The 27815-nt window shown below is 48.9% G+C and overlaps 1 protein-coding gene across 4 annotated transcripts; it reads right to left on the bottom strand.

The window, feature by feature from the left end:
- Nucleotides 1-26938, bottom strand: CHAF1B (chromatin assembly factor 1 subunit B). 4 transcript variants are annotated; one of them, XM_030880865.3, is made up of 15 exons: nt 26871-26938; nt 26001-26195; nt 25441-25573; nt 23630-23747; nt 22997-23100; nt 19453-19549; nt 17681-17765; nt 16170-16263; nt 11810-11879; nt 11623-11714; nt 7788-7935; nt 6373-6804; nt 4422-4516; nt 1624-3852; nt 1-621 (listed from the first exon to the last, which is right to left on the bottom strand). In XM_030880865.3, exons 2-14 carry the CDS (start codon nt 26124-26126, stop codon nt 3761-3763), a joined length of 1686 nt encoding a protein of 561 aa, XP_030736725.2. In that variant the 5' UTR covers nt 26127-26195; nt 26871-26938; the 3' UTR covers nt 1-621; nt 1624-3760. The 4 variants fall into 4 exon arrangements, with proteins under 4 accessions (XP_030736725.2, XP_060153791.1, XP_060153790.1 ...); XM_060297808.1 differs by having other exon boundaries at nt 25441-25576; XM_060297807.2 differs by lacking the exon at nt 26871-26938 and having other exon boundaries at nt 25441-25576; nt 26001-26214.
- Between the last annotated feature and the right edge of the window lie 877 nt (nt 26939-27815).

Genomic DNA, 27815 nt, shown 5'->3' on the forward strand with positions numbered 1-27815 from the left:
TGTATGGCTCGGCCTTTGATCTGGGATGCGAGCTGCACCAGATTCACAACTCAGAACGATTTCACTCCTGCTGGAATATGACAGGGCGCCTTCCCGACCTCAATGATAATCACAGCAACGGTCAACCTCAGCCTGGTCTGGACTACCCAACCAGCACCCCCGGAGACGCGCACAGGCAGGTGTCGGGCCGACTCCCAGCGGTGCGCGTGAGGGGACAGGGAGGCCGAGTAGCTGGTGGGGCTCCACACCAGCAGGGGCTGCAGGCTGTCCTCTCCCCCATCAATCACCCAGGGAACCCCCAGACACCCAACCCAACCCCCAGAATGCATCAGAGACGAGTAGAGTAGGACTCCTTGCCTCTGGGAAATCCTAGAACACCTGACCTGCTTCCTTCCTTCCTCGTCCTCTCCCTTGTTGTTTCCACCTTCCCGAGAGGTCCTCCCACTTTAAGTTGTCAGCCATTCTCCACCCAGCTCTCCTAACACCCCTCACCTTTCTTTTTTCCATAGTCATCTTCTAATATATATTTACTAGCTTTATTGTTCGTCTCCCCCAGTCAGAATGTGAGCTGCAGGAGGGCAGAGCTTCGTCTGTTTTGTGCCCTGATGTATCCGCCGGTACCTAGAAGGTGTCAGATAAGCATTTCTTGAATGAACAGATGAACAAACAAATGAACACGTGGACGCGTGGATTACTTCCGCAATCCTCTCCCGCTACCATCTGCTGAATGATGCTCCCGTTCGTGTCTGGCCGCCAGGGTCTGAAGCCAGTGTCCAAGGCCACTTTGGCCAAGCCTGACATAGACATGGACCCCTCAGGGGAGGTGGGGCTGAGTGGCAGCAGAGGCTCCGAGCCAAGGCAGCCCTACCGCCAGGCAGATCCAGTGGGGACAGTGCCCTCCAGTGGCCACAGGAGTTCGTGTGAGCACAGGTGCCTCTTGCCTCCCTAAGCAAGGATCTGGTTTACCCTCCAGCCCTTTAATTCTGTTTCTCATTTCCGCCCCCCTGCCTTTTCTCTGACCCCTCTCCCCTGCCAAAGGAGGCAGTTTTCAGAGCTGTGAAGAAACTTCCTCAGATGAAGCAATTTGTCCCTCAGAGACAGAGAGAGACACACACACACACACACACACACAACCGGGTGAGAGGGAGCTGAGACCGAAATACAGCAAAATAGAAATAGAGCAAAATAGCCCGAAAGGGAAGATGCAGGAGTACTGGGAGATCTCACCCCGTCTCCTCAAGGACTCACGACCTACTTAAAGGGACACCGGCAATATTTTGGTAAGAAGGGTCAACAGCACTGTTAAAATGCAGAAGTGAGTGCTCTCGGCAAGGACGACAGATGGTGCTGCAGGGGACAAAAACGGGCCCAAGGACTGGCTGCGACTCACCCTCCTGCTGGCCCTTCTGCCTCTCTCCACCGGGGGGCCCTTGCCCTGGTGGACAGCCTGCTTGGGGACGCCCCTCTGCCCACGGCTGCAGCCTGGCCTGTGACGAGCCTTCACGTCTGCCGCCGGCGGCCCTGCCAGCTCTCCACTCGCCAGTGCGCAGGCCAGGGCAGGGCGGCCCTCCCTAGCTGCTGGACCCCATCAAGTTCTCCCCGAGCCCTTCCGCGTCTCCTCACCTGGCAGCAGGATTCAGACACGAGCCCCACCCAACTACAGATGCAGGATGGCCCTGAGCGGGCATACTGCCCATCCGGTGGGGCGGGCGAGGCTCCTGTCGCAGAAGGCTTCCCTCCCCCAGTCACTACCCAGATGGAAGCAGGTGGCCTTAGACGAGGACCGGGAGGTGACACCGCCTGGGCTTTTATTGCCGAGTCTGTAATTTACAGTCGAGGAGACAGCTGACAAACAGGCAATGGTGCCTATCAACGTGCACTTCCGCTGAAGGGGCGCCGGCCCCCTCCCACCCATTCCCGTCGCCCCTCCACTGGGGGTGGCCGGAGAGCCAGCCGGTTCACAGGGACAAGGGACCCATGACGACTCCTGTTTGCACGGGGATCAACCCCTACAAAACACACCGTGCTCCAGCCGCAGGCAATGTAAAAAGACCTTTTTCCTCTGAAGAGCTGACAGCATCTCACATATTATCCCTTCAGTTTGGCAGCCCGGGTAGAGAGGCTTTGCTGTCAATCGGTGATGAACCAGAGAAGTAGCCTGAAAAAGCTTCTGGTGCAAGTGCATTTATCACCAGCAGACGCCATCTCTGGGGAAAGCTTTCCTCTCATGATGTCCCAATCCTGGCTGTGCCTCAAATCACCAGAGGAGCCTTAAAGAATCCCGATGTTCAGACTGGGCCCCAGACCAAGGAGGGCAGGACCTGGGTGTTGATGTCCGGCAGGTCTTTGGGGGACTTCAAGGTTGAGAACCACTGGTCAAAACAGCTGCTACTTGACATTTTTAAATGTCTTCGTGTTGAACGCGACCCACACCTGCACTATTACAACTCTGCATGGATTCACCTCCCAGCTCTCCACGTGGTAAGTCATCCCACTTGCCACTTTCCCGTGTAGAGAGAGGCAGACTCTTTTTCTGGTTAACTGGGTGGTGGATTAGCAACAAGCTGACGCTCCTTTCCAGCTCTCTTCTTTGCTGCTGACCTGAGCTGACAAGAGTGTGTTCTTCCATCGTCAGCGGCTCCCTGCCAGAGCCTGGACCTGCGGGTCCCAAACTTGCCCTCTGATTTGGTTCAGACAGGGAAGGGGTCCTGGCTGTAGCCTCACCTGCGGGACTCACCGTGTTCATCGTGCCAGAGGAACAGCATCGAGGGCCATGAAATCATCTGTAAACTCCTCAACGTGAAGCAGCCGCACCAGCTTCTAGGGCTCCACCCATCACCACCTGTTGGTCACATCACCAGAGTCTCCTGCGCTAAGAGGAGACTCCAAACGTGGGAGGCCTCGTGCAGCGACAGCACGTCATACGTCTCAGCCCATGAGTCCGGTCTGCTCCCAAGAGGGAAAGGACCATGCCAGCATCCCAGGGACCGAGAGCAGAGGCACAGACTGCTAAGGAAAGGTACTTTTTTTGCTTTGAAAAATCAGTCTAAGAAGTTAACCTATTTGGATACCAAAGTGTATCTTAAGTAAAATCTCAACTCTCGTCCCCTCCCCAAAATAAAATAACATTAATAAAAACAGAAATTTTAAGGAAATATGCCGAAACAGTAACAAGGGTTCCCTCTGGTGGTGAGATGGGTGATTTCCACCTCCAACGCGTTTTTTCTACTTCACTCTTTACTAACTTTCTAGAATGTGCATTACCACCTTTAAAATCAGAAAGCAAACATAACAAACTTCCAAAAGTTAATCAACTATTTAGAAGCTAAAGTGATCTAATAATCAAACACTCTAAAATTCAACAGAATAAACTTTCTCGAACGACCTTCTCTAATTCTAGCTGTGGAAGGAGTCCACCCATAAAGTGTCTGTACTTTCACACAAGTATTCCAAGGGGGGGGATTTACTGATTTTCACACTAGGTAACATTGAACTGTTCCAGTCTCAGAAACTCATCAAAAAGAGAATTTAGTCTATTAAAATGTTCACATATCTGAGGTAAAAACGTGTGCTAAATACAACAGCCAACATATTTCTGGAGAAAATCGGTCCACGCGTATCTTCTGTTACAGAAATCCATTTTCTAGTGTCCGTCAGGCTCCGTCTGATTCCACTGGTCTCAGGTGTGTTTGATCTCGCCCCTCTCTGGGCACACGGGGGTCCCTAGACCTAGCAGCCTTCAGGCACATGACAGGTCTCATCAGGGGTCCAGACCTTGGGGACCTTCTCTGTGCTCACTGAGTCTCGGCCGCTTAAGCTCCGGGGGACTGACCTGAAGGTCTCCAGGCATCTCTAAGATGTAAGCACAGGGTGGACAAGTGAGTGAAGACGTCTTTAAGTTAAGAGCTGACGTTTACAAACTGAATTTCATGCGCAGACAAGGAACCGAACTGCCTGGCCAGGTCCTCTATGGATCTAAGGAGAAGGTCTACCCCAGTGGTTCTCAACCCGGGGCGACTGTGCCTCTCGAGGGACAGTGGGCAGTGTCTGACGACATTTTAGAGCGTCACAGGTCGGGGCAGGGGATGGGTGCCAGCACCCAGGGGCACTGCTAATCATCCTGCATCCACAGCACAGCCCCAGAGCGAGGAATGACCTGCCCAGATGCCAACACTGCCGAGACTGAGAACCAGCCCGGCTCTACCCATCTCCCAAATCCACCGTCTGCCTAGCAGGGAGCGCCTTGGCGGGAGGGTGGGCTCCTGGATGAGAATACACACGCAATCAGTAGGTTTAAACGACAGGCCTGGTGAGATGCATCCTTGCTTTCTCAGAACTGACTTCAAGTTAGGTGGTGCTCATTTCCAAAAGAGATGGTATTCTATCTTTAATTATACTAAACCAGTAAGAGTATCACTTACCTGATTGAATTTCTTCTGTGGAAGGGCTGGAAATTATGCTGGTTGGTATAGAATTCAGTGGAGTATCTGTCTTTAAGGGTATTAAGTTTATTCTCCTTGATTAAAAAAAGAAGTAAAAGGCCATTAGTATCATCGGAATGGTTTGCATACAATACCAAATGTCAAAGGAAACATGTAAAACTTTCAGCTCATATCATGCAAGGCATTGAATATAATGTCAATATGCCCCCTTACTTAGTAACTAAGGATCATGTATTAAGTTAAACCATCACATAAATAAGAGTCAGCTTAAACCTTAACCAGTCATCTAAGTTTCAAAACCCGTGTTTTCTGAACTACCAATGACATGCTAAACACTCTGCTAGATGTTTCCTACATAAGCCTATCAGACATGGCTTCCAGTATGGAAAGCTCCAAAATATAGATGGTTCTTTTTTAAAATCCACAGTCTTAATTCTCAACAACTATTTTTTTTTAAATTATAACCGCAAGAAGCTTGCAAGAAATTAAGAGGGGAAAAACTTTAATACCGAAAATGTTTCAAAGAACACTTTCCCACTCCCTTCCCCCACTTAAAAATAAATTTTAAAAACATTGCTAGGGACTTCCATGGTAGCACAGTGGTTAAGAATCCGCCTGCCAATGCAGTCGACACAGGTTCAATCCCTGGTCCAGGAAGATCCCACATGCCGCGGAGCAACTAAGCCCGTGCTCCACAACTACTGAGCCTGCAATCTAGAGCCCACGAGCCACAGCTACTGAGCCCGAGTGCCTAGAGCCCATGCTCCGCAACAAGAGAAGCCACCGCAATGAGAAGCCCGCGCACCGCAACGAAGAGCTGCCCCCGCTCGCCGCAACTAGAGAAAGCCCGCATGCAGCAACAAAGACCCAATGCAGCCAAAAATAAATAAATAAATTTTCAAAAAAACATTGCTAGTCTGTAGGAAGAGATACAGAAAGAGCCCAGCATTACACCTAAACCACATTATGGATCCGCCAATGAAGTCGCGTGAACGTGGCAGAGCGTGTGGGAGGCGTGCAGTGCTCCCCTCATCCCCCCCGCGCCCCCCCCCAGCCCCTTCCCCAGGCCGCCTCCCAGTGTTGGGCGGTGGGCCGGGGAGAAGGCTGTGTGCAGGATCACAGGTGTCCAGGGAAGGAAGCCTGGAGACCAGCTGCTGCCTGACGACAGGGGCCATGCTGGGCAGTTCTGTTCGCTCTGCAGTGCCAGCCGTGAGCTCGGGCACATTCACCAGCCAGACGGGCATGAACAGGGGAGAAAACAACAGCAGCGCCACCTGGAGGCTATTCAGACCCGAGGTGCCGCTCACCATGAGCCAGTCTGCTGGACACGCCAAAACCCCGTGGAGGAGGTGCTCCTTTGACTTCCTACCTATTGTAAGTGCCTGTTACCGTCTGGGCAGGAGAACACGGGTAAAGAACGGGACACGCTTCCTGCCCTGGGGGGCCTGTACTCTAACTAGGGAAACAGAAGCATAAATCAAACACCTGCTGTCGAATGCGACGTGTTGTGACACAGAAAAGGGCTGAAGGGACATCCAAATGGGTCTTCTGGGAGGACTCTAGTGTCACCCAGCGGAGCAGGTGTCCAGGGCGTCCCCAGAGGGTAGAGGCACAGAGGCCTCCAAAGGCAGAGCGTGCCCTGGGGACCTGACGTTCAGAGCACGCGGGACGAAGGAGAGTGAGGGGTCACCGTGCTGGATGGCAGGCTGCCACAGAGCTGGTGACGGGCCGGGCGAAGAGCCGGGACCTCACCCGACGGGGAGGGAATGGAGCCAACAGAGGTCTGTAAGCAGGGAAGCGGCACTCTCAGGTCTGACGTTAGGAAACATCTCTCTGGCAGCTGTGTGGGATTTCACCTATGCGAGGGGCTTTCGGCTTATCCTGTCTTTTGACAAGGCAAGGCAGCTTCTGTTCCCATCACAGCGCTCACCGGGGTGTTGACTTGCTCCAGGCCTGCAGCGTGTTCAGAGTGACCCTCCGGGATGCGTGGGCTTTCGCATTCTGACTGCCGGGCTTCAGGGTCTTCTCCTCTGAGGGCCCTGCCAGGAAGCCTCTGGCACCAGGAGCGGTCACAGGGGTGTCCTTGGCCGCCGTGGGGGCCGGAGACTGTTTCGCCTGAGGGGGCGTTGCAGAGGGGCTGCTGGGGTCCCGGACTCTGCTGCTGGGGGTTCCCTCTCCCAGCCTGGGTCCTGGCGAAGACCCTGGGTGTGTCTGACTCTTGGTTTTCTTCGCTGTATCGGGAGTTCTCACACACACAACTGGCTTCTCTTTCAAGCGAATTCCGAGCTCATCCTTCTCGAACGTCACGAAGGAACAGTAACCATCCGTGGAAGAGATGGCCAGGAAGGCCCCGTCGCTGGACCTGCGTTCCCGAAACAGAATAGAAAGCGAAAAGCTTTACCGAAGTCTACAGGCCACTCTTAGCACCCTCATCACTGGTTAGGAAATGGAAGTTCAAGCAAACTCACAAGCTTTGTCTGAAGGCAAAGCCGTCAATGGAAAAACACGGCTGAGAAAGGATCTGTGCGGGCTCCTCCCTCACGCCCTTTCCCTCCCAACCCACCCCTGCTTCGTCATCAAATTCACCGGAATAAAGGTGAGATGATCTTTTTTTTTTCTTTTTTTTCCCCTCCAAGATAAAAAGAAGATGAGGGCTTCCCTGGTGGCGCAGTGGTTGAGAGTCCGCCTGCCGATACAGGGGACACAGGTTCATGCCCCGGTCCGGGAAGATCCCACATGCCGCGGAGCGGCTGGGCCCATGGGCCATGGCCGCTGAGCCTGCGCGTCCGGAGCCTGTGCTCCGCGCCGGGAGAGGCCACAACAGTGAGAGGCCCGCGTACCACAAAAAAAATTATTTTAATAAATAAATAAATAAAAAGAAGATAAAGAGTGATAAAGAGCACTAGATGGTAGGTGGCCAGGCCCAGCCTGGGCCCGAGCACACAGTGGAGACAGAACTGGGAGCCCAGGCAGAAAGGCGAGGGCAAAGTGACCCCTCAGGACGGGCACAGTTCTGGGGCCCCTCCTTGTCTGCGCAGCAGGGGCCCGTGTGTGGGGGCTTCCTCCCAGAGGGCCTGGCGAGTCCCCACAACACCAGGGACCCCGGGCCTCCCCTTGGTTTATGAGAAATAGATGAACCACATCACAGTCTGCACGGCATCAACACCCACTGCAGTCACAACAGGAAGCAGTACTTTAGCAAGTTAGAAACAGCTTTCCTTTTTACGTTGATTCCTTTAAAAAAACTGGTAAATAAGGGCCAAAAAAGCCAACTGTAGGATGAAATGCTCCCTGACCTGAGGGGCAACTCCAGGGGAATGTACGCTGTCTCCCCCATCCACTCACCAGGAAATATCACTCAGGGTGTGGTAATGTATGTTAGACACGTAACCAAACGGGAACAGCTGCTGGGTGTCGTACAAAAGCACAGAGTCTTCAGAAGCCACAGCAAACACCAAGCGGTAGGGCAGGCTCACCAGCTCCACACCTGGCTCTGGTGACGGGCGAAATCAGGAACAGAAAGTCAAACAAGCAAAAAGCAAAGTTCCCAAAGAAAACAAATTTTCCCCAAAAGCCCTCTCCCCAGGGACGTAAGTGATGTAACTTTACTAAATGCTTTACGGAAGAATTCAGTTTTTGTATTATTTTATATAGGAATATAAGAATTAAGGAGACCCATGCAGGAACCAATGAGGACACTGTGTTATGATTCAACACTCATGGGCACCTGCGGTTCAAAAAGAAGAGAAGAGGGCTTCCCTGGTGGCACAGTGGTTGAGAGTCCACCTGCCGATGCAGGGGACACGGGTTCATGCCCCGGTCCGGGAAGATCCCACATGCCGCAGAGCGGCTGGGCCCGTGAGCCATGGCCGCTGAGCCTGCGCGTCCGGAGCCTGTGCTCCACAACGGGAGAGGCCACAGCAGTGAGAGGCCCGCGTAGTGCAAAAAAATAAAATAAAATAAAATTTAAAAAAAAAGAAGAGAAGAAAAAGTTGTGTGAATGAGGCAAGTCACCCTGAGGGGTCACCACCTGCTAAGGAAACATCAGGGTCACGTAGAAGCATCTCATGAAGTGATGTTTTAATGCTGTCAAGTTAATCACAGTCATTCACATAAAGGATTAGAAACTTAAAAACAGCTTCTGTGTCCGGCCATGGAGTAACAGAGACCTGACTGACCCTTCACCTGAAACAATTAAAATACCAGGCAAAATACTGAAACGGATTTTTTTTAAGACACTGTCCATTAGGCCATGAAGAACAGCAATCCCTCAGAGACAGGAAGCGAGAGAGGTGAGCCCTACGATCACCTCCGTTTACTGCCTGGAGTTTCCAGGCCCAGCAGAGGTGGAGGGAACGCAGGCGGTGCCTGGCAGATGCCCTGAGCTGGGAGGCCAGGAGGCCCAGGCGACTGGAGCGTGAGGGTGGAGGGGCAGAGCCAGAGCCCCAGGGGCCTCGAGCCTTCAGCTGAGTGCTGACCAGTGCCGCACGCGGGAAAACTAGCCAGGGCCGGAGCGAGGGCCACGGGAAAGAGAGCGCCGTCCCTAAGGAAACCGTAAGCAAAATGAAAAGACTATCTACATGGGAGAAAATATTTGTAAATGATGTGACCAACAAGGGCTTAATTTCCAAAATATATAAACAGCTCATAACAACTCAACAACAACAAAAAACAACCAACCCTATCCAAAAATGGGCAGAAGACCTAACAGACATTTCTCCAGAGAAGACATACAAATGGCCAACAGGCACATGAAAAGATGCTCAACATCGCTAATTATTAGAGAAATGCAAATCAACACTACAATGAGGTACCACCTCACACCAGTCAGAATGGCCATCATCAAAAAATCTACAAACAATAAATGCTGGAGAGGGTGTGGAGAAAAGAGAACCCTCCTACACTGTTGGTGGGAATGTAAGTTGGTACAGCCACTACAGAAAACAGTATGGAGGTTCCTCAAAAAACTAAAGATAGAACTACCATATGATCCAGCAATCCCACTCCTGGGCATATATCTGGACAAAACTATAATTCAAAAAGATGCATGCACCCCTATGTTCATAGCAGCACTATTCACAATAGCCAAGACATGGAAACAATCTACATGTCCACTGACAGATGAATGGATAAAGAAGATGTGCCCCCCCCACACACACAATGGAATACTACTCAACCATAAAAAAGAACAAAATAATGCCATTTGCAGCAACATGGATGCAACTAGAGATTATCACACTAAGTGAAGTCAGAAAGAGAAAGACAAATACCATATGATATCACTTATATGTGGAATCTAAAGTATGACACAAATGAACCTATCAGTGAAACAGATACAGAATCACGGACATAGAGAACAGACTGGTGGTTCCCAATGGGGAGGGGGTCGGGGAGGGATGGAGTGGGAGACTGGAGTTAGCAGATGTAAGCTTTTTTATATAGAATGGATAAACAACAAGGTCCTACGTATAGCACAGAGAACTATGTTCAATATCCTATGATAAACCATAACAGAAAAGAATATTAAAAAAGAATGTATATATGTATAACTGAATCACTTTGCTGTACAGCAGTAATTAACATGACACTGTAAATCAACTATACTTCAATAAAATTAGTTAATTAATTTTTTTTAATAAAAGAGCCACCCCTGAAGCTCACACAAGGCTAGAAACAGCACATGTTCCCACCAGCGAGAGTGGAAAACCGCCCACTTCATGGGCATCAATTAGAGCATCCAGGCGGCTCTGCCTCCGTAGTGAAGAGATTAGCCCTAGACTAAATGCCCCTGTGATCCCACCTGACAAAGCCTAACAGCAAGACCCCTAAGACGCAAAGTGTTTCCAAGCAACCTCACTGCATCCCAGAATAAAGCTCAAGGATATTTATAAGGATGAAAATATATCCGGCATCCACTAAGGTAAAATCCACAATGTATAATAAAAAATTATAAGATGGACTTCCCTGGTGGCGCAGTGCTTAGGAATCCGCCTGCCAATGCAGGGGACACGGGTTCGATCCCCGTTCCGGGAAGATTCCACATGCCGTGGAGCAACTAAGCCCGTGCGCCACAGCTACTGAGCCTGCGCTCTAGAGCCCACGAGCCACAACTACCGAAGCCCACGCGCCTAGACCCCGTGCCCTGCAAAAAGAGAAGCCACCGCAATGAGAAGCCCGCGAACAGCAACGAAGAGTAGCCCCCGCTCGATGCAACTAGAGAAAGCCCGTGCGCAGCAACGAAGACCCAATGCAGCCAAAAATAAATAAATTAATTAATTTTAAAAAAATTATCAGGCATTCCAAGAAGCAGAAAAATATGACCCATAATGAGGAAGAAAAAATCCATCAAAACCAATCCTTTGTACACAAAGCCATTAAAAGAGTTATTGTAACAAGTGTATTCCACGCGTTCAAGAGGCAAGAGGGAAGGTGTAAAGCAGAGGTACGTGAGGAGGACCCAAGCTGAACTCTAGAAGTTCTAGACTACACCGTCACAGAGAGAAAATACACTGGCTGGCACCAGGGGCAGGTGACACGGAAGAGCAGTGAACTCAAAACAAGCTGTAGGAACTATCCAGAGAGGAAAGAAACACGTAACAGCATCAGTAAGCCACGGGTAACTTCAAAGCGTCCAGTACGTGTGTAGCTGGAGCCCCTGAAGAAGAGGAGAGAGAGGGGGGATGACAGAAAAAGTATCTGAAGAAATAACTGGCCAAGTTCTCCAAATTTGATGAAAACTATAAACTCGTAAATCTAAGAAGTTCAATGAACCCCAAGCACAAGAAACATAAAGAAAACGGCAGCAGGCACACCGTAATCAGATTGCTGAAAGCCAACTGATAAAGAGAAAAATCTTAAAAGCAGCCGGAGGTGGAAAAACAGTGAAACAAAAATCCAATTCATATAATTTTCCCATAATTTTCACTGCATAGGAAATCACTAATAAATGACATTCAACCTCCTTCAGTAGAGAAACAAAGCTAGTATTTTTAGCCCTTTAAAGTTGCTTGCAGCAAAGAAAGTGTATTCTAGACAACGCAAAATCTGACACATATTTTGATAACATCAGTCTTTGCTCTCAAGACTGACCAAACTGAACCAACCCACATACTCACCTCTCCCCACCCACCCTGGTGACCTGCCTCAGAGAACGTGACACACCCCTGTGGCTCTAAGGTACCTGCTTCCACCACTGGCCTCAGCTCAAAGTAGACGGGGCAGCAGCGGACAGCGAGCGTCGCCTTCCCAGGACACGGAAGATGGGCGATAGGCCTGCAAGATGAATCGTGGTTTTGCAAAAAAGCACCGTCACTCAACAAAAGCAAAAAGAAAGGGTAAACATTTCAAATATTTCTTCAATTACATACCTTTTAAGATTTTTCCTGGAGAAAACATAAGTTGTATTTGTTACGTTTTCACCCGATTCCACACATCCAGCTGGGGAAGCAGTAGAGGAAGGCAAGGCCATGTGTTATTAAACTGTTCATCAGCAAAGACACATGAGCATCAGTTCTGGTTTGTAAAAGATTCTCCCCGGAACATTATTACCTGGACAATGTTTCTGTGACTGAGGACAAATGCAAACACCCTGTCCTTGCCTGGGCTCAGCCCTTTACTCCAGTTCTACCCACCTGTCACCTCCCCAAGGGGCTCAGCTGCCCCAGAGCCCCTTCCAGGCCTGGGTGGGAAGAACATAAAGCAGGGAGCCCTGACCACAGCAGACCTTTGCCTGCGAATCCAGCCAATTCCTGCTAGTGAAGTGCTATGATCAGACCCCTGGCTCTCTGTCCCCTGGATTGACCTCAGTTGCCACCCAAAACCTGAGACTCAGGCCTTTTCCCATCAGCCTGATGGAGCCCAAAGGCTGCCAGGAGACCAGCCCTCTGCTGACATCTCCAGCCCCTGCAGAAGCTGCCTTTGCCCTGGGGAGCAGCCCACATCTGAGAGCCCTTCTACACTCACCTCAGGCTGTACTCAAAACCAGGTCAGATCCTGTTGGAGAATAACCGTCACACACAGTTGCTCTTGGGAACATCTCCCTGTTTTACGTTAACATTTCCACACACACACACACACACACACACACACACACACACACACACGTATGTAATCTTCCATGTGACCATTTCATACCCGCTTGGGGGGGGGCAGCAGACACAGCCAGTAGTCTTTCTACTCTCTTCCCATCTCACCCCATCCTTCCATCCCCAAGTAATCCATTTTAACAAACCATCAGGTCATTCTGTATTTCCCCCATGCTCACATAATTGTTCCAACCAGTTATAACTCAATCGCTTGTATATTCATATGGTGGGTTTTTTAAATCTATTTTACAGAATGGGGTATTATTTATACTTTTGCTCATTTTGCTTTTCTCAGTCAATCACTCATGACAGTTAACCTGCGTGACACTAATGCACCCTTTCTTCAGTAGCTACCTACTATGCGCTGGTCTGAAAATACCGTAATTTATTCACCCGTTCTCTGTTAACGAGTATTGTTTTGTTTTTGTTTTTTTACAACTAAGAGCCACGCTTGGACTTCCCTGGTGGCGCAGTGGTTAGGAATCTGCCTGCCAATGCAGTGGACACGGGTTTGAGCCCTGGTCCAGGAAGATCCCACATGCTGCGGAGCAACTAAGCCCGTGCACCACAACTACGGAGCCTGCACTCTAGAGCCCGCGAGCCACGGCTGCTGAGCCCACGCGCCACAACTACTGAAGCCCGCGCACCTAGAGCCCGTGCTCTGCAACAGGAGAGGCCACTGCAATGAGAGGCCCGCGCACCACAGCGAAGAGTAGCCCCTGCTCGCCACAGCTACAGAAAGCCTGTGCGCAGCAACGAAGACCCAACACAGCCAAAAATAAATAAATAAAATAATTAATTTTAAAAAAGAGAAAGTGTCATTAAAAAAAAAGCTATGCTTGCAATAAACATCCTTGGACATACACTCTTATGTACTGTTTTCATTTCTTAAGGAAGTGAATGTCAGACAAGGGGCGGATTGGCTGAAGAGTACATGCATTAAACGGTTACCAGACTGCCTTCCCAAAAGGCTCTAACAATCCACTCTCTCTCCAGCAACAGCCATACACATGCCCATCAGCGACAGATATTTTCACGTTTTTCCAGCCTGAAATGAATAAAGGGATACCTACTGATGTCACATTAACCTGCGTTGCCTTGACTGCCGGGTTTCCGAACACCTCCCCGTGTGTGCCAGTTTTGCACCAGATTTGCTCTTCTATGAGCCGCCTTGTTGTACCTTTTTCTCGTTTTTCTCTTTTGGGTTTTTCTCCTTTTGTCTTTTTGTTCTTCTTGCCAATTTGGAAGAGCCATTGTATATGATGTCTGTCAGCGCTCTCGTTTCTGTACCATAACCATTATTTTCCAGTCCCATCATACGACTACTGATTTTGCTTACTGCGTCTTTTGCCATACAAAAGCTCTACATTCAAATACAGCAAAGTAGGTCTATCATTTAAGAGCTGCTGGGTTTCCAGTCTTAGTTTGGTCTTCCCCAGTCCTAGAATGTCCTCCTAGATTTTCTTGCAAGTGTTTTACATTTTTACCATTTTTAAGTATTGAATTCACCTGCAGTTTATTTTATTTATTTATTTTTGGCTGCACTGGGTCTTTGTTCCTGCGCGTGGGCTTTCTCTAGTTGTGGTGAGCGGGGGCTACTCTTCACTGTGGTGCGCGGGCTTCTTATTGCAGTGCCTTCTCCTGTTGTGGAGCACGGGCTCTAGGTGTGTGGGCTTCAGTAGTTGTGGCACGCGGGCTCAGTAGTTGTGGCTCGCAGGCTCTAGAGTGCAGGCTCAGTAGTTGTGGTGCACGGGCTTAGTTGGTCCACGGCATGTGGGATCTTCCCGGACCAGGGCTTAAACCCGTGTCCCCTGCATTGGCAGGTGGATTCTTAACCACTTTGCCACCAAGGAAGCCCACCTTATCCATCTGATAAGCTAAGAGTCCAATTTAATTTTTTTCCAGACAGCTGGACACTCCAGAACCATTCACTCAAAAATCCATTCTTCCCACTGAAATACCACTCAGGTCACCTATTAAATTCCCTTTTATCCCAGAATCTATTTCTGGATTCTCTGTTCTGATCCACTAAGCTATATGTTTATTCCTATACCAATACCATACTGATTTGATAACAATAGCACTACAGAATCTCTGACATTTAGACAGGAAAATGCCTGCTCAAGTATTATTCTTATCTTTCATACTTTTTTACTATTCCTTGCATTTACTCTCCTAAACAAATCCGAGATGTCATCCAATTAAAAAACCAAAAAACCGAAACAAACCAACAACCAAAAAAACCTTAAATGGGATCCTAATTGGAAATCAATTATCATGTTAATTTTTAGAACACGAAATCTCTCTATTTGTTCAGAACTTGTTTTATAACCATCAATAAGACCTTCTAGTCTTCTTCATAAAGGCTCTATGCCTTATTAAATTTTTTCCTATGCATTTCCATGTCTTCTGCGTTTTGCACTGTTACGAATGGAACAATTATCCTTTTCACATTTCTAAGTACTTATTCTACTGTAGCAGATACAGATTTTGTGTATTTTATAATATCTATCTACCTTATCAAATTCTTTTTTTTATTCTGAGAGTATTTTTTAAATCTCTTGGATTTTCTAGAAACACAAACCTATCACAAAGTTTTATTTCTTCTAATCTCTGTAATTTCATTTCCTGCATTTATTAACACCACCAAGAATAATAATGGTGGCAGCAGATAACCCATCTGGTACCCGATTTTAAATGAAAATATTTTTGGAGCTGCCATTTAGGAAAGGACCTGCTACTGAGTTTAGTAAACAACTTTAAATATACTTAAGCAACTACTTATTCTTGGTCCTGGGACCCCCCCCCCGCAGGCCAATGTCATTCCCACGTGTTCCCCAATGTCCTTTTACAGCCTAACCCACACATGTGTGTATGATTCACACACTCTTGGGGTCTCCTCTGCCCAGCCTGGCTGGGACACTTAGTGGCAAACCTGACCTGTGCCCTCCCGTTTGGCCCAGCCCCGGGTCATGTCATCGTATCATACACAGGATGGTATCTGAGCCATGGAGAGCAGGGGACGGTCTCCTCTGAGACCATGTTGGCAACAGCACTGCCCTGGATAATCCTGCTGGACTCAACCTCTCACCCTCCTGCTGAAAATGACCCTGACGTGTCCTTGCTGATTCTGCTGACCTGTCAGACTTGACCACTACACTCCCACAAGTTATTCCAACCAGACTTGTCTGTGCCTAGACCCTGTCACAACAGGCTGCTTCATTAAGAATAAAAATGATAAAGGCACTTTATCATTAGTTTTAGAACGATGACCTCCACATACATGTCTAGGGAAAAGGCACTCATTAAAATTTTTTTTAAGTTGAATTTGCCTAAGGGAGTATGTTTATCACTCTAGTCTAGTGGCTCCCAAACTTGTCTGTACATTAAAATCACTAGAAATCTTTTTAAAATTCCAAAACCCAGACCGCACACTCCAAACCAATTAAAACACAATCTCTGGGAGTGGGACCCAGGTACCAGCACTTTTTGAAGCTCCCTGGAGGTTTCAATGTGCGGACAAGTTGGGGACCACTGCTTTCATCAGAATTCCCTGAGCTGCAAAGAGCATCACAAAATCAGGAGCACAGACACCACCACCGCTGCTCTCATGCCCTTAAATCAAAAGCTTTGTTAAACACACCTGGTGTGAGGAGCAAAGATCCATCAGGAGTGAAACTAAGTCTACGAAAGAATGATTTCATGCTGTCGTCATGGAACATTCGGTAACTTCTCGCCTGCGGCACACAGAGTCTAAACGTTATTCCAAACCTTCGCATTCACAATAAAGGCTTACCAATTCCTATTTTTTTCTCTACACGTTGTCATTTCTTACTGACATAATAATAAATGAAACTGAAATAAATTACATATCAAATAATCACGCAAGTCTGCAAGGGCAATCACTCGTGAACTGATCTCCCATTTTTGTTAAGGAAAGCTGTGTGTGTGTGTGTGTGTGTGTCTACGTGTCTGTGTGGTTCTATACTTATTATACAAATAACCCTCTGTAAGAGCACACACCACACTGTCAACAGTGGTCTGTCTGGGGAATGAGACCGGGAAAAGGCAGGAAGGTGACTAGGAGCCCTTTGCTTGTTATCTGTGTGTTTATATTTAGAATCTCCAACCGAATGAACCCTTTTTAAAAAGAAAATAGTAATCCTATCATCTTTTCAGACAACATTTCTTGAACACCTGTGTGGAACAGTTTTTGCTACCATGCGCTGACACTTTATGAACACTAAGCATTTAATCCTCAACCAGGCGTGACCCTCCTAACTACCCATGTGACCTCTCAGCGCCGGCCAGCACACAAAGCCCACTCTGCCTCACGTGCTGTCCCAGGACTGGATTTGCACCTCATCTCTGCTTTGGTTTTTGTTGTTGTTGTTTGTTTTTAACTTTATTGAAGCAGAGTTGATTTACAATGCTGTGCTAACTCCTACTGTACGGCAAAGTGACTCAGTTATACATGTGTATATTCTTCTCCATATTCTTTTCCCGTCTGGCTTATCACAAGACATTGAATACAGTTCCCTGTGCCACACAGTAGGACCTTGTTGTTTATCCGCTTTGTTATAGTAACCAACTTGCTCCCTTTCACCTACTAGGATTAGAGTGCTATCTTCATTTACCAGTTCTTTCAAAAATCAAAATCCTTTCCATTCCTGAGTACCAGCCCGATGGCCAGAGAGTCCCCCTCCACCTGCCAAGAAGGTGTATCGTCGGTGCTGGATCCACCTGCCTTCCTGTTGCCTAGTGCTGTGGTCTTCCTAGTCAGTGGTTCCTGAACCTCACTGCACCTCAGACTGTGAGGGCCCTGCCTGCTTCAAGCCAAGTGAATCACAGCTCTTGGGGTCGGGCCCAGGCACCCATATTTTTACATGCTTCCCAGGTGACTCCATAGTTCAGCCAGGGTTGGAAACACTGTCCTCCACCATCACCTCTCCCCTGGCCCCCAGACGTCCACACCTCCGTACAGGCCAGCCCAGACCACCACACTGAGACTTGGTGGTCTAAGAGGAAGTCATATTGCAGTTCAGGTGTCGGGTCCTGGAAACCAGGGGTTTAGCTACGAGCGATGGAGGAGCTCACAACTTCCTAAGTCCCAACTACAGTACGGCTAAGATGGAATGTCAAAACATTTTGTACCTCTCCTTCAGCCCCTACTCCAGACAGCATCTTTGAGACATTAAAAGCCACACGTTTCTTCAGTGTGCTGTACACCCTCAGGATCCTAAATAAAGAAGAAAAGTCTGATTTATCTCTTCTAGTAAACGAATTATGTTTCACAGAGAAACAATCTATTACCAGAACTGAAGATTGCTTCAACAACTTTTGGCCTGCAAAACCACTGACCAATGACTTTCACACTTAACTGAATGACAGAGGCAAATATTAACAACCAGAAGGATATCACTAACTAAGTGGGGAAATACGTCATAATTTCATTCTCTATTGAATGTTTCAACTTGTCAATGGACATAAACTTGTAAGCCTGGCCTTATTTTTCAGGTCTTGGGCATCTGGCTTAGTGGCCATCTGTATGACTGCAGTGAAGTTTATTTTGTGTGGAACGGTCTCGCCCTCAGGGATTTGCAGGAGTAAGGAAAGCGGCAGCAAGTAAATTGGTTGTTGGTAGTTCATATTATTCCCTGAGCTAATCAAATTGTTTCACTCCTGACTGCCTGAATAAAACACATATACCAGGGGACTTCCCTGGCAGTCCAGTGGTTAGGACTCTGTGCTTACCACTGCAGGGGGCACAGGTGCGATCCCTGGTCAGGGAACTAAGATCCCACAAGCCACTCGGCATGGCCACACAAAAAAAGAACAGAAAAACCCACGTATACTAGAAAATAAATGACATTTGGAATGTTACAGGAGATTCTATGAAAAATAAACACTTCCTTAGTGCTTTCATTCCAGCACCATTTGAAATTCAGTTTGTTATAGTTAAAAGTAGTTGGATAAATATTATAAAGGACTATTATGACTGGTGAGTGATATGCTTGGCATCCCTGTTTTTTTTTTTTTTTAATTTTTTGTTCCAGGAACACAATTAAATTATTGTGTTTAGGGCTTCCCTGGTGGTGCAGTGGTTAAGAATCCACCTGCCAATGCAGAGGACACGGGTTCAAGCCCTGGTCCGGGAAGATCCCACATGCCGTGGAGCAACTAAGCCCATGTGCCACAACTACTGAGCCCGCACTCTAGAGCCTGTGAACCACAACTACTGAGCCCACGTGCCACAACTACTGAAGCCCGCGTGCCCAGAGCCCGTGCTCCGCGACATGAGAAGTCACCGCAATGAGAAGCCCGTGCACCGCAACGAAGAGTAGCCCCCACTAGCCGCAGCTAGAGAAAGCCCAAGCGCAATAACGGAGACCCAACGCAGCCAAAAATAAAATAAATTAATTTAAAAAATATATATTGTGTTTAAATGTACCGGTAAACACAGCAACAAGACCTCCTTTCAGAGAAGACAAAATATCTTATTTTCATATTAATTTAAATGGAGTTGTTAAAATCACCATAGCAGTAAACTCTAATAAAAAAAATGAAATAACTATCCAACCCTACCACTAGTTATCTCTTCTTGCTTAAGTCGTATTTATAAAAGACTTTTTCTTTAAAAGTTGCCCAAGAAGTTTAAATTTAATTCAAAGCTATTTCTGCATTCACTCACCCACTCAATAAAGATTTATTAAGTACTAACTTCGTGTAAGGCTCTTGTCCTAATTAGTTGCCAATTTCTTATTATGCTATAAGAATAGCAGTAAAACAAAACGCTTTATACGAAACCAAGAATGAAAGAATCAAAGCCAGACTGTGGCTTACATTGGTTAAGCTGTAACAAAAATACCTCTGAAGAAAATTTCAAGCAAACAGAGGTGAAAACAACTTGCCAAATACTAACTTACCTGTCACAGCTCAGGGTAGCAACATACTGACCCAAAGGATCCCAGGTTACTCCTTGTACATAACTTTTATGTTCATTAAAAATTGAGATCTTTTGTCCTACGAATAAAGCACACAACACACACATTACCAAAACCCACTAATGCACAAATGGTATAAACTACAATTTAAGTATTGTTCCTTTATGCCGTTCCATAATTCAGCAGTTGGTAACTTAGACTCTACCAAACTCCACGTCAGGCTCTGGGGACCAAAGATGACTTCACATGGCCCCTCCTCCCAGGGAGCTCACAGCTCATGGTGGGGACAGACCCACCACCAGCATGCGCACTGTGACACGACGCAGAGAAGAGGGCAGCTAACAAAGCCGGGGTGAGGTCGAGGAGTGAGCTCAGAGTTTGGTTCTCCAGGTCAGGCAGGATACATGGGGCCGATGAGGAGAGAAGAAGGTATTCTGAGCAAATCCACGGGGTGAAAGTCAGTTTAAGCCACTGGAGCAGTGACAAGTAGCCGAGACTGCTGGTGTGTGCAAGACCCTCGTGTGCAAGGAAACGGTTCTGGGGGTTCATGGTGTGGCTCAGAGCAACGCTGAGCTGGGAAGGGACCTGCATTATAAAGATGAAACTGAGGGTTGAAGAGAGCACAGAGAAGTGTCACTAGTTAGGAGGTGACAGCAGACCAGGTGAGAGATGAGGGCCTGAACCAGAGCACTGTGACTAGGGATGGGAAAAGGGCTTTGGGGGAAACATTTAGAAGATAAAACCAGCAGCACACAGAGATTACCCGGATAAAAAGAGGAGGGAGTTAGGAAGCCTTGGCCAGTCTTAAAAAAACAAAACCCAGGGAATTCCCTGGCGGTCCAGTGGTTAAGACTCTGCACTTCCACTGCAAGGGGCGGGTTCAATCCCTGGTTGGGGAACTAAAATCCTACATGCCGCATGATGAGGCCAAAAAAAACAAAACCCCAAACCTTCTTCTCTGGGGAGCGGTCTACACCCCATCACTCGCTCTCCCGACCACTCACTCAACCCTCTGCCGTGGGCTCCCTCCCGCTCCTTGCCTGCCCCACCCTGGCCCTGAAGTCGCTGGTGACCTGCCGGTGACTTTACACACTGCACAAATGTCAGGCTAACTTTCCTTCCCCCTCCCCTTCTTGAAGGCCTTTAGGGGAGTCTGCTGAGATTAAGGTGGCCAGGGGTGAAGAAGAAGGCTAAGGAGACCTACGGAGGTTTGGGGGAGCTGCCGGGGAGAACAGGAGTGGGATCAAACCTCACAAGCAAAAGGGGTTGGGACCCCAGGACCCCATCGGAGGCTGGTGAGGACGAATTTATAGCGGCCCAATATGCAGGGTGGCCGGTTTGTGACCAGCTGTGCTCAGCCCGGGACCAGGAGACGGTCAGTATTGTAGCACCAATCCTGGGCTGGGGTTTTCTTGGTACCGTCGGGTGAAAGAAAAGGGTCTATGTACATAAATGATCCCCTTGGGGAGCAAAGTGGAGAGAGAAAATAAGAGGTCAGACGGGCCGGCAGAGCAGGAATCGAGAGGGCTCAGGGGACCTGAGGGCTCTAGCAGGAAGCAGGGGTGCTGAGGGGCCTGAAGGAGGCGTCTTGTCAGGAGAGCAGGACGCCTGGCTACGACGTCACTGTCAGAGCACTTAAGTGACAGGCCTTCAAAGAAGCCCAGCTGCAGAACAGTGGACTGGCCGACAGGACAAGCGTGGATCAAGCGGGCGTTCTTTCTAAAGGGCCACCTTGAAGATTATGACACAGACTTTGGAGGAACTAAGGTGATGGGCAGAAGGAATCACAGCATGTGAACTTCCATAAATAAAAACGTACCGACTCTAAACAATTTTGCCCACATTACACGTTAAGAAAAAAAAACGATGGAGGCCTAGGACGTGGTCTTGATTTCCACGCTCCTCAAAACCGCTCCTCCCCCCCACCCCGCTACCTGCTGTGCTGTCCTGGGAGAGTTTGCCACATGCCAGCCAATGACATCTTTTTAAAACATAAGTAAGGGACTTCCCTGGTGGCCCAGTGGGTAAGACTCCGCACTCCCAAGGCAGGGGGCCCGGGTTCGATCCCTAGTCGGGGAACTAGATCCCGCACGCGTGCCGCAACTAAGACCCGGCGCAGCCAAAATAAATACGTAAATAAATAAATAAATATTTTTTTTTAAATAAGCGAAATCACATTAGTCTACTGCTTAAAACCCGTCAGCAGCACGTGGTCACACCTTGGTTACAATCTGAGACCCGACCCTGTGGCCAGGACCCACCACCCTCCAGCCTCAGGTCCCCCCTCCCTTCTGCTCCAGCCGTCCGGTGATTTCCTGCTCCTGGGACACAAGCAGCAGCTCCGGCCGCCGGGCCTCTGAACATGCCGTTCCCATGAAATAATGCACACGGCTTGCTCCCCGGATTCATTCCAGTCTCTGTTCAAACTCCACAAGCTCAGAGAAGCCTTCCCAGATCACCCTATCACTCCCGGACCCCTTCAGAGCGCTATCACTTCCTGGCATCATACGTTTGTGTATTCGTCTGACACCCCACTAGGACGTAGCCATTGTATTCACGCATCCTCCAGCACCTGCAAGAGTGCCCAGCCTGCTGGCAGTGTTCAAGATCGTTACAACTGGCTTCAGGGGGTGCTGATGGAGTGTCAACAGACACTGAAATTACCCAACACACGGCCAGATTTGGGAAAAAGAAGACAGTGACACTGGTCCTCCCCATTGCCGAGTGTCTGGGATTGATAAGAAAGAGCATGACGGAAATGAGGCAAGAGAGAGGACGCTTCAGCTGGACCGCACAGAACGAAGAACAGAGGCCTCTACAGCGTGGATGAAAACTGGGCTGATGCAGTGCTGACACCACAGGGGATGCCAATGCCGCTGCCTGACTCCCGACCTGGGCACTTGGGTTGCAGGAGAATCAGCAGATAAAGAAGAAGAGAAGAGGTTTGGGAGAAGACATCAAGCTTGAGTACAGGACTGCAGGGGGTAAAAGTGGTCAGGCGTCAGCCACCACTGGCTTTTGGCATTTCACTGCTATTTTCATCCTACGGTAACTTCTTACATGTTTATTGTCCCCTCAACCAGTGAACAGGTTCTTTCAAAGCAGTGAGGTGTCCTTGGCTTGCCTTGATGTCCCGAAATGGAAACCTGATCCCACCGACCCCAACATCGAGCATGCAATGCCTCACTGATTATGACTTGCTAACTTCCCGAGACCCTAAGTTCCAGGACGACAGGGATCAGCCGTATGCCGCCCCGCCGGCCCCGTCATGTCTGCACCCCCAGGCGTGTGCGATCTACCTTGCTTTGGCACCAGCAACTCATGACACCACTGCTAAGCCTCATACATTCTGACTTGGCCCTTAAAAATGCAGTGGATCCATGGCATATGGGGCTAATCCCTAACCTGTCCTGCCAAACACCTATTCCAGTTCACTAAAAAAACTCCTCTGAAGCCTTTAAAGGTTCGGCTTTTTAGACACTTAGAATAGTCCTTCCCCCGATAATAACAAAAACATATCAGCTACCTTTACTGACATCCCATATGATGGCCGTGTTATCCACAGAGGCAGAAGCCATTAAATTCCCATCGGTTGCCCAGCAAATATCATACACATCTTCTAAGTGGCCCCTAGAATCCAAAGAGGAGAAAAAGCAATTCTTGTCTCAAGGAGAGAAAAAATTGTCAAAAATTTAAAAGCACACTCAGGGACCATACATTACAGTGGGACTTTAGGAATTTCCACTAGAGCTATATTAGCTATAGCTATAAACTACTACCTTCAAGGATATTTGTATCTTTAAAATTGATTCAAGTTTACTAAGGAAAATTTTATAAGACAAACTAAGAAAATCCATTTTAATCATATTTTTATCTTTTAAACTATGCCCGTATTACTGTCTTGCATAAGTAAAAGTTTTAAGTGAGCTATAAAAGTCAAAATGCGGGCTTCCCTGGTGGTGCAGTGGTTGGGAGTCCACCTGCCGATGCAGGGGACGCGGGTTCGTGCCCTGGTCCGGGAAGATCCCACATGCCGCGGAGCGGCTGGGCCCATGAGCCATGGCCGCTGAGCCTGCGCGTCCGGAGCCTGTGCTCCGCAACGGGAGAGGCCACAACAGGTCATAAGGATAAATCCCTCCCAGGCCCCTCCCGAGGTTACCTCAGTGTTTTTACGACAGTCCAGTTCTCCTTGTTCAGCTGAGCCTCATCATCATCCTGAAAAGCGATCTGTTCTGGTTCCTTGTTATCATTCACCTTCCACAGAAGAATGACAGCATCTGTGGAGCGAGTCAGTTAAAGATAAGCCACGCTTTACAAAGCATGGCTCCTTCACTTCTGGATTTTTAGGGTATTAAATAATATCTATGTTGTTCAATAGACACTATGGCCACAAGGATTTACGTCTAAGAATTGGGGCAGGAAAAGCAAATTTGCCTTCCGAACAAAAACTCCAAAATCAAACTCATACCAGATCAGAGCTATACAAGGTCTCCTTAAACAGAAGTGTCCCCAGGCCAGCAAAACACTACTGCAAAGCGACTGACTACATTAACAAATCCACAGGCATAACCTGTAAGTGGCCGAATAAGGAAACAACAGAGGCACCAACGCAAGGGTTGGCAAATCATTCCTAGCTGTGTAACCTACGGCCAGTCACTTCCCATCTTGATGCCTCGGTCTCCTCACCCGTAAGATGAGAAGGATAACAGTGCCTAGCTCATCAGCTATCGTGAGCATCAAATGAGGCAAATGCATAAAGCACTTACCCCACGATGCCCGGCACATGGTGAGCCCTTGCATGTGTCAGCTGTTAACACCATGGACGTGTCAGATCCCTTAGCGTGATGTCACCAATTGTCTGAGTCCTCTAGCTCCCCACGTTCTGACGCCACGCTCACCACATAACCTTCTGACCAAGACGTGGCTTCCCTTCGAGGAATGCCCGAAGGAGGAGAGTGAAGGAGCCGGTGGTGTGGACACACACGTTCTCTCTCTAAATTAATTGGAATCCGGGGAGCTTGGCTGACATGAGATTGGCCCTGACGGACCGGCACTCTCCACGTGCTGACTGACTGACAACAGGTTTCCGGGCCCTCGAGGCCAAAGGACCTGGGCTGCCCTGTGCGGCCTCACAGAGGACGGCCCGCCAGCCTCCCCACTGCCCCCTGTGCTGCTGCCACTCCCCACCTCCCCCCTCGACGGAAACACTGGACATCAGGGCACTGAATTCAACCAGGCTTCTTTCCCTCCTTCTTCAAACAACATCTGAGATTTCTTCTTTCTTTTTATTCTGGCTTCTAGACTATCTTAGTTTTAGAGCATGATAAAAAGATTTACTTCTTCTGTATCATTTTATGCCATTTAAGCGCAAGCAGCAAGGGAATTTCCTGGCGGTCCAGTGGTTAGGACTCCGCGCTTCCACTGCAGGGAGCACGGGTTCAATCCCTGGTTGGGGAGCTAAGATCCTGCATGCCGCGTGGCACAGGCAAAAAATAAATAAATTAAAAAAAAAATAAGCACAAGGAGGAAATATGAATCAATCTACTCCCACCAAAGAAACATAATTTAGAGGGTTGTTTAGACTATACTCCCTAAGCCAATTAATTCATTAATTACAGAGAGACATGGAACTGACTGTGATCACTTACAGATGCTAAACTGACAGCCAAACAAGGCCAGGCCAGTTGCCTTGGGACTTAGAATGGTAAGCACCTACCTACTTGTCTCCAATCGGCCCAGTGAGAGCAAGTGGGAAAGCGGCCGTTTTCAAACAGGTCTTCTCGGTTTAAGCTTTGCATCCTCCACCCCTTCACACTCCCCACAACATTATTTTACTAAACTATCTAAATGACAGATTGACAGGGTCAAGCGACCTCTAAAATAACAAAGTATGTCTAGCTCAAATCTCACTCTTCAATATGAGACACATGGGTATCTGGTTTCTGAAGAATCTTGAAGTACAATACTCACCATCCCCTCCTGATGCTAAAACTTCCCCACTTGGAGAAAAACGCACGACATTGACAGCTTTGGTATGGCGAACAAGATTGGACAAAAATTCAACAATGGCCTTTCCATCTGGTCCTTTTTCTACCTTCCAGATCTGCTGATACGAACACATTCATTCAGAGAAAACGTATAGTGAGCACGCACCATACTGTACCGACGAAAACATCACTACGCTGATTTTCAGAAAGAAAATTTAGTCTTTCTTTTGAAATGTAAGAGGAAGGAACTCCTATCTGAAACATAAACCTACAGTCCCATTGCCTCCCACCTCTTTCTTGTGCAAACTGTTTCCCAGGAGGAAATTGGCTCAGGGTTCTACAGCAATGGGCATCCGGTGACATCACCCCAGGAAGAAAGGTGCTCTCCTTTGCTTTCGTTGTTGACTCAAGGCCCTGAGAATTTAGCCCTCTGGGCTACATAACTAAGTAGTGTGTGTCTGTTGACACTCATTATAAATAGAAGAGTGGAGAATGCTGCTTCAATAGTGCTTCCCTGGGCCTTTCTGCCTCGGCCCCATTTACCCTGACAGCGGTGTCCACCCCCGCGGAGGCCAGCCTGTGGATCCTCCCGGCGGCTCCGTGCTGGAAGTCCAGGCTGTACACTGGCTCCTTGTTATGCCAGGCGATCTCACAAGTGATGAGTTTCATCCTCCTGAGTCTTCAAGGGGCAGAATACCGTTCCTCGGGGACCGTTCTTTCTCCAAAGACAGAGGAAAGCTGAAAATCGTCGGTAATGAGGTGAATATTATAGCAGGATCGACGTACTGAGCGCTTAGTAGGAGCCAGGAACTCTGCTAACCGTTAAAAACGCACGCTGCGTTGGGAGAGGATGTTACTGTTGACGTCTGACGTTAACACCTAGCAAGTTTCACCTAAAATGGTTCGCTGAGTCGTGGCTGTTCAGTTTATTCTCCTGCTACCTCCGGAAAAGCAAAATGGGACACCCGGGCAGAGGAAATCAAGGCACCGGGTCGGGCCTGGCTGGGCGCCCGCGCCCGCTTAGTGGAGGCTGCCGGGCGAGCCCGGAGAGCTGGGGGCGGGCCGCCTGGGGGAGTGGGCCGCGTGGGAGGGGGTTACCCGGGGAAAGGGGCCGGGACCGCGGGGGAGGGGGCTCTTTGGGGGGAGGAGGCCGCCCAGGGGAGGGGCCTGTCCGGGGAACGGACCGAGGTCGGAGGCGAGAAGGCAGCTCCCTTCCCGCTGGGCCCGGGAAGCCGGGACCGGACCTGCCTGGGAGGAGGCCGCTCGGGGCCGGGGCGGGGATCGGCCGCGCGGACGCGCGCTTTTCAGGAGCTATCCCGAGTCCTCGCGGCCGGCCCTCAGCGAGAGCCTCTCGCCCCCCAGGTCCAGCCGGGAAACCTCGGGGACGCGGAAGCCAGCGCAGGGAAGCCTTACCTATAGGGACGTGGTCAGTCCCCGCGGCCGCCAGCTCCCGCCGCCGCGCGCGCCGCTTCCCGCGCGCTGCAGGCCCCGCCTCCGCATGGGCGGGACTCCCGAGACTCTCCGCCTCCTCGTGGGCGGGACTCCCTGGAGGCCCCGCCCCGCCGCAGAGGCTGGTCCAGCGCCGCGAGTCCTGCGAATCTGGGCTGGATCCCGCGGGTTTATTAATTCCCTGCGGACAGATGCACAGGTGGAAGAAATGGGGAGTCCATCGAGTCATTCGTTCAATCACTTATTCCCTTGTTAATTCATTCTTTTAGGAAACATTTACTGAGCATCTGCTATATGCGGAACCCTGTGCCAGCCCTGGATACACAGTGGAGAGCCAAGCTGACTCAGACTTACCCTCAAGAGAATTTACAGTCCGGTAAAAGGAAAAGAAGAGCCGTCCTGTAGGACAGGTGGGGAGGCTGTAACTCTTGAGACCCGCCCAAGACTACCAAGTCTTTCACTGGTGCAGCGAATATTTGACAGCTGTAACCTGTATCAGGCCCCCGTTTTGGTCACTGGTGTTTCAGGTGTTTCAAACATAAATAAAACACAGAAACAGTCTTCGGGCTTCCTGTCATGTACACAAATAATTATAATTAAAAAATAAAGTGAAAAGGAGTGTGAAAGGAACAATGTGCTCTTACAGTTCTGAGTGCGAGGTTATTTTGAATTTGAAGGCTCAAAGGAAGTTTGAAGAGAAGGGGGCATTTAAAGTGGGCTTCAAGTGATAGAGTTTCGGATGAGCAGCTCTGGGAAATGAGAATTGAAGGTAAAGAAACTCACCGTTGACAACAGAGGCACAAAGGAGGAGCAATGGGACCTGGCAATGAATGGGAAAGGATGGATGGGTCAATGACCCAGAAGCCTTTGGACATGAATAAGCAGGTCATATGCACATAAGTTTCAAAG

Source organism: Globicephala melas, chromosome 4 (assembly GCF_963455315.2).
Source record: "Globicephala melas chromosome 4, mGloMel1.2, whole genome shotgun sequence".
Classification (NCBI taxonomy): Eukaryota; Metazoa; Chordata; class Mammalia; order Artiodactyla; family Delphinidae; genus Globicephala; species Globicephala melas.